This window comes from Petaurus breviceps, unplaced genomic scaffold (genome assembly GCF_028583685.1).
Source record: "Petaurus breviceps papuanus isolate PSGF00001 unplaced genomic scaffold, PetGlider_PUasm1.0 400, whole genome shotgun sequence".
NCBI lineage: Eukaryota > Metazoa > Chordata > Mammalia > Diprotodontia > Petauridae > Petaurus > Petaurus breviceps.
Genome location: NW_027186316.1, coordinates 1060001 through 1067351, shown reverse-complemented (window position 1 = coordinate 1067351; position 7351 = coordinate 1060001). Strand labels below are relative to the sequence as shown.

Here is a 7351-nt window from a genome sequence, read left to right as displayed (position 1 = left end):
GGGAGCATATCTAGAAATAAAGGCAATGATTTATAGCAGCATTTTCTGTGGTGGCAAAAAAAATTGGAAACTGAATCAGGCCCACCAATTGGGCAACAGTTGATAAAGTTATAGCATATGAAGGTGGTGGGCTACAAGTACACTGTAAAAAATGAGGAAGATGGTTTCTGAGAAACATAGGAAGACTTGTATGAACTGATGCAGTGGGAAGGAAGCAGAGTCATGAGACAATACCATGAAGATAAGCAATAATACTGTGAAAGACTTAGCAACTCTGAACAGCACAGTGGAACTAACCAGGATTTCAGAGGACTCATGAGGCAACAGGCTACCCACCTCCAGCCAGAGAGGGGGCAGAATGAAGGCGGGGCTTGGGGATATGGCTAATGGGAGAATTGGTTTTGACCACAAATACCCGTAATGGGTTTTGTATTTCCTGCTCTCTCTCAATGGGAGAAGGAAGGAGAGAGAAAGGAATCCAGAACTAGAAATAAAATAAAACTGAATTCCAAAAGAAAATTTAAAAAGAAATTAAGTAACAAAAAAGCTGGTAATTTTTTTTTAAATAAAGTACTCTGGCAGGAAATATTGTTCAGTCATGTTGATAACACACCAATACTGCCCATGGGGTTTTCTTGGCAAGGATACTGGAGTCGTTTGCCATCTCCTTCTCCAGAGGTAAAAAGAGGTTAAGTGACTTGCCCAGGGTCACATAGCTAGTGGCTGAGGCCAAATTTGAACTCAGGTCACAAAATAATACAAGTGACATTCCAAACCCCACCCTTCTCCCTGCCACCCCCAAGCTTTTGGGCCAGCTGGAGCCCTCCCTCATACATTAGGTACCAAATAAATGTTCCTTGAATAACTGAGACCAAGCCAAAGGATGGGGGTAGTTTCAACTTTATTGGCACTGAAACCAAACATGATATGACTTTAGAATAAACCCCTCCAGACAAATTAAAAAAAAAAACATAAGACGCACGCACAAAGTCTAGCCTTCTGCCCCAGCCTCCCAACTCTCGCTTTCAGGGACACAACATCAAGTTAACTGCTCGAGGCCTGGGGCAGTGAGAGGGCTGTTACATTTTACAGCAAACCATGAGACTTCAGAAGAAGGCAGACGGCAGCTGTGGCCCTCCCCCCATCCCTGTCCCATTGCCCACAGGGAAAGGGAATAGGGAGAAGCCAGGCCTGTCAAACCCAGAGAAACCAGACAGAAACAGAAAAAAAAATCTGCAGAACAAATAACAATAATAATAAAACAATCTAGCGTGACCTAATGTGACGATGCCATCACTGATACAGAAAGCGTTTTACATTAATTTCCTGCAAAATATCTTCTTTATAATACAGTATACACTTCCAAGGTGTGGGAGGGATGGGAGGCCGAAACGTAGCCCTGCTCCGAGACGAGAACAAGATTCTATTTATGAGGAAGAGGAAGGAGGGAATCCCCATTTTATTAGATGGTGGGCAGGGGAAGGGTACATCATACAGGCATCATATTGGGAGGGTCCTGGTGCCCCCCCAACCAGCCTGGCATGGATGGCTCAGCAGCGTGCTGGGCAAGGTGGGGTGGGGTAGGAGGGGAGGGGCCAGGACATTGAAAAGTGACCCAGAGGCAGCCTTCCCCCTAGCACTTCCCCCAGAAGGGGGTAGTGGAGGAGGGGCTGTCTGTGGGGAGCTCACTGGTGGCTGGCATGGTCCTATCCCTTCCACACACATCATGGAGGTGTGTCTTAGGAGACTCGAGCATCTCTGGTATGGAGTGATAACATTCAATGAACCCCCTTCCACACACACCATAGAGGGAAGGAGGGACTGGTTGGTGGGAGTCCCTTGTCTGCTCAGGCCTTTAGGATACGGTGGATGCCATAGACCCAGGAAAGAGCTGGGTGGCCCCTTCCCCAGGACAGGGAGCTATGGGCTACTCCCCTGGGCTTTCTGTTCAGTCTTGCTAGGGAAGGAAGGCAGGGAGGGGCTGGCCCACGTAGGGGAGAAGGGACAGCCCCCAAGGCACAGGTGGCCAATCAGTAGGCCTCCTCAACAGCCCCCATAAGGCACCCAAACAGCTCCTATAAGGCACTGTTTTGCTTGGGGGTGCTGGGCAGCCAAGATTTAAAATGTTTTTTGGTGTCTTGCTTGGATATTCCTCCCTCCCTCCCTCTCTCTCTCCCAGGGTGCTGGGTCACCAAATCCAACTAACTGGGCCGGGCTCTGGGAAGGGAAATCAGGAATGGCCTGATTTCTCTCCCCGCCCAGGCTACTTTCTCCTCTCCTGGTGGCCTGAAAGGTTCTGGATAAAGCAGGCTTGGGGAATGTCTGTCTCTGGTCTTTGGAGTATGTTACCTATTCTCTTCCCCTAACCCTCCTGCCCTGCACTGAGCCACAGGAACTTGGAGAAGACCCACATGTGCCTAGACACCAGGCCCTGCGGTTGGGACTCTGGGAGGAAGGGGAAAGGGGCAAGCCCAGCAGTGAACCATGGGGGACAAGGGTCAGAACAAAGCCTCTGGAGAAGGCAAGTCAGGGCCTGGACTAAGCTGGCAGCTGAGGGCAAGGGAGAGGGAAGAAAAGGGTTCGAATTTCTCTACCTCCCCCTCTCCTGTGGAGGGAGGAGGGTGCTCTGGGGACCCTGGAGGGCCCGGCTGGTTGATTCAGAAAGGGCAAAGGCAGGGGTGGAAGAGGTCAGAGATGGCTGGGGGTGGGGGGGACAGGGACCAGAGGATTACATGGACTCAAATTCATCAATTCGCTGCTTGGTGTTGCCCTGGCGGATCTGACGCAGGGTCTTATACTTGTCACGCCCCAGACGCATGTTCTCTGCGTGGATCATGTCATTGGCTGTCTTCTTGGTCTCATCTCGGGCGTTGGCCAGCTCCGAGGTCAGGGCCTAGGTTGGTGGGGAGGGTGGGAAGGAGAGCAGAGGAGAAGCTGAAAAGGGCATTCCGAGCAGGTTAGCATGAGAGAGCCCCAGCCTGAGCCCTGGTAATGATGATGATGGCCACTCACATATACACAGCATGTATTGACTCACAAAGAACTTTCCCTCATGACAATCCCTGAACAGGTGACAGCACAACTATTAACCTGTACATTTCCCAGAGAGGAAACTGAGGCTCAGAAAAGTGGTGACTTGCCTAGGTCACTCAGATAGTAAGTGTCGAAGCCGGAACTCGAATCCAGGTCACTTAAAAGATGGGGCGCTGCTGCTCACCTCCAGGAGAGGACAGAAAGATCGGCCTCAGAGCCACAGGAGGGCTTTGGATTCGACCGAACTTCCTGACAGAAGGGGAGGGGATGGGACACTTCTTCTCTCTCCTGGTCCTCCCCACCCATTCCACCCGCTGCCATCATCTCTATGCCTTTACCCAGAGTCCACCCAGCATGCACCCTCCATTTCTGCCTTTAGGAATCAAATCTGTCCTTCCTTCCCTTCCTTCCTGGTCCTATGTAGTGGTCACCCCTTCCCAGAAGCCATGATTCTTGTCCTGCCTCCAATTTCCCGGAGCCCTTTGCTCAGACATCTGTTCTGCCCCTTGGCAAGGGTGCTGCCCATGGAATGTCACACATTTAGTAAGCTGGGTTAGCGCCTTCTCCCCCCACTAGAATGGAACCTCCATGATGGCAGGGACTGAGCTCACCTACACTCAACATACACCAACACCCAGCATGGTATTCTCTAAAGGCAACACTCACTAATGGTTGCTAGAAATAACTTCCCTCTTCCTTGAGGTGAATGAACTTCCCCTTCTCACCCCCCAATTACATCCTGAGCTCCATATGCCCAAGCATACAGAGGGGGCTTAACAAATCTCTAGGCTCAAGCTCTCCAAATTCCAAAGAGAGGAAATGGCGAGCAGGCTGCAAGCAGGTCACAGGGCTCCCTTGGCCAAGGATTACAGATCCAGTTGGAAGCGACCTCAGAGGTCATCAAATCCAATCCCACATCCCCCAGTTTACAGATGAGGAAACTGAGGCCCACAGAATTAAAGTTACTTGCCCAGGGTCACATGGCTAACACATGTCTGAGGAGGGATTCGAACCCAGATTTCTCTGCCAAGTTCAGCACTCCCTCTACTATACCATACTCACTAACAACTTGGTGACCCTCTTGCCTTGCTCCTCCTGACCTTCCCACCTTCTACCCGTGGACTCCCCCATCTTCCGCCCACATGCCTGACTCCTAGCCTGGCATCCTGCACCCTGTCTGGCAGGGAGGGTGAGCTCACTTAGCCCGTGGCCACCCCCCTCTCTCCCCCAGCTACCTTCAGGTGTTTCTGGACCCGCTCATTCTTCTCGGCCTCAGTGGTCCGCTCTTCCTCACTGCGGTCCTTGGTGGAGGCCTCAGCCCGCAGCTCAGCACTGGCTTCAGCCGCATTCTCATCCTGCTCATCATCTTGCTCATTCTCATGGGGGGTGCTCATGGCATTCTTCAGCTCAGCCCGGGTCTTCTCCAGGTCCTCCTGGACCATTTGGGCCTGCATGGTAAGGCATGCCAACATGAGCCAGGGAAAGGACAAGGAGGGATACTGGAGCTAGGATTTCAACTGCCAGGTGAACCAGGGCAGGTTGGCACCTTCTTCACCCAGAGCACTAGGATTTGCCCAGGGTCACACAACAGGTAGGTGTCAGAGGCAAGATCTGAACCCAGGGTCTGCTGGCACCAAGGCAGACTCTCTATCCACTAGAGAATAGGTGTCTGTTCCTGATCAGCAAAACTCCCAAGCAAAATTATCATTGGGAAATGTTTGCCAAAAGAAAGCAAAACAGAACAGAACATAGATAATGTTTGTTTGTAGTTTTCTAAGTTGATATGTGGCCAGCAGGGACATAACCACTGCATCAGAACCCAAATGAAGACCACCAGGCAGAAGGTCCAAAGTGGAAATCACTTCTATTTATCTAAGGCTATATATCTTTCTTTTAAGAAGGAAGAAGCTGACATTCAAAGACATCATATGCCTGGACCAGAGGCATGTGGCTAGGAAGGAGGCCAGAGCTGGGACATGTCCCTGCCATGCCCCCCCACCCCAATCAGAGCTGTGAAGGCTGGGGGTATTAAGCCTCAGGGGCCAAGCCCCAAAATCGAGTCCATGTCTTGGCCTATTTTACAGAGATTGGGCCTCCCCTGCCTAGCCATGCCACCTGCTGCCCAGGACACTGAGGATGGCCAGGGGCTCCCCCATCCCCACCCCCTCCAGGGGCTACAGCCTCACCTTCTGCTGCCATTCCACAGCCTCACTCTCCTTCTTCTGCCGGGCCATCTCCAACTGGCTGATCCGGGCTGTCAGCTCTGCCATCTCAGAAGCCTGAAGAGAGAGGTAGCCAGGGCCTGTTTTGAGCCCGAGGACTCGGGCCTTCCCACCCACTCCCAGCACAAAGATCTGGGGTTATCCTGCCCCAGCTTCCCCTGGACAGGTGCTGGACTGCTTTTCCTTGCCTCTCTAGAATCAATCACGTTATTGAGTACCTACTATGTGCCAGGCACTGGATTAAATACTGGAAGGGACCCAAGGAGAATGAGGACAGCTAAGGCACTAAAAGGCCCCAAAAGCTCAGTTTCCTCTTTGCCCTTATGTCTGTGAACAAGCCATACTCTTGGGTCTGGCCTCCAAGGTCCCCCACAGTCTGTTCCCTTAGACGCCAAGTTCAGGGCAACTTCAGAGTAGTCCAAGCCCTAATGACCTCGCAAGGTCCCTCTGCCAACATGAGCCTCTGGTCACAAAACCTCTGAGTCACTCACACTCACCTCCCTCTCTGAATATGGCCCAAGAGTGGGCGGGGCTTTTCTGGCAGCCAAGTCACCCTGCCAACTTATTCAGCCCAAGTCTTCCAAACAAACGGTGGTCTAAGCTACCAGCCTTTTTTGTGTCCTTGAGGCTAGGAGAGCCTGGTACTACAGGCCCAGGCACGCCAGGGGGTGCTCCACAGAGATCTAACCACTGATCAAGCAAAAGCCTCTTCCTTCTACCCTCCAGACCCTGGATGTGGAGCTGGGTGCTGCCTTATTCAGCCCTGCCAGGCCCCTCACCAAGCCTGGGCATGTTAATAACTTGCTGAGGGTCACACAGGCCTTAAACAATGGAGATGAGAATCGGGCCAGATCCTCTGACTTCAAAGGCAGTGAGAGCTAGCATCCATGCAAGCATCCTGGGCCACTCACTGCTACTATTTCACTGGAGACAGTGGAGTCTGGCCCAGCTGGCGACGACAAGGGGCCCTTTGACCCCACAGGGACAAAGTTCTGCCCTTTGTTGTGGGGTACACCTGGCCACAAGTGGGTGCACACACACATGCTCTCACTCACACACACGCACACACATGATCGTGCACATGCATGCTCATTCACATGTTCACACATGTATGCATACACATTTACTCAGACACAGTCACACACACTCACACAGTCACACACACATTCACACACACACACACTCACAGACTCACACACAGACACATACTCACACCGACACACACACTCACACACACACACACACACATACACACACACCCCAGTAACCATGCCAGGTGACCTCACCAGCTGCTCCTGGGTCTTCTTTTGGTCCCGAGAGGCCCGGAGCAGGGCCTCTTTGGCCTCCTCAGCCTCCCGCCTCTCCTTGGCCAGCTTCTCGGCCTCATCCTGAGCTCGCTTCCGCTCCTCTTCCAGCTCCAGAGCTTTCCGAGTCTGCTCCTCTAATTCTGGATGGAAGAAGGCAGAGATTGAGGTGAAGGCCATCCCCCTCCCACCCCCTACCACCCTCACCATGGCTGCAGCCCCAAACTCTCCACTCATACCTGACCAAGCACGCTGATCCCCCACAAGGGGGGGTCAGCCAGCCTCTTCTTGAGGGTCTCCTCCTTGAAGGCAGTGGCAGGGAGCTCACTACCTGAGGAGGCAGCCCATTCTCCTTGCTGGGAGTTTTCTCAGCTTTTCCATACCATCACCTACTCCGCCCCCCCCCACCCTCCTTCAAGCCCTTCCCCAGGAGGGATCCCTGAAGAGACTGAATGGACAAGGGGCCCGGCTGGCTCCTCCAATGGGGCTCTATCATCCCTCAACCTCCCCACCCTCCGAGGCCCTTAGGTACCTAGCTGAGCTTTCTTGGTCTGTTCCTCAATCTGCCTCAGTTTCTCCATCAGCTCCTCCTTCTCCCTCTCGATTTTTTCCTTCTCCTTCTCAGCTAGTTCCCGCTTCTTCTTTTCATTCTCCAGGAGGGCCCTGGAGGGGCAGGGGAACAGAATGGGAAACAGCACTTAGCAACACTTAGATGGTCCAAGGAGAGGCTGGGATCCCAGCTGACTCTGGGCCTCCAACATGGCAGTCCCTGCCTCTGCCCAGGGGCTCCTG

General features: G+C 52.7%; 1 protein-coding gene across 2 annotated transcripts in view; it reads right to left on the bottom strand.

Moving 5' to 3' along the window:
- Window positions 1-884: 884 nt before the first annotated feature.
- MSN (moesin) overlaps window positions 885-7351 on the bottom strand; it is a 69301-nt gene continuing 62834 nt past the window's right edge. For both annotated transcript variants that reach the window (XM_069100396.1, XM_069100397.1), the window contains exons 9-13: window positions 7092-7222; window positions 6542-6702; window positions 5220-5312; window positions 4269-4481; window positions 885-2893 (exon numbers count right to left, since the gene is read on the bottom strand). In XM_069100396.1, coding sequence (XP_068956497.1) covers window positions 2729-2893; window positions 4269-4481; window positions 5220-5312; window positions 6542-6702; window positions 7092-7222 — 763 coding nt within the window. In that variant the 3' untranslated portion in view covers window positions 885-2728. The remainder of the gene's footprint in view (window positions 2894-4268; window positions 4482-5219; window positions 5313-6541; window positions 6703-7091; window positions 7223-7351) is intronic.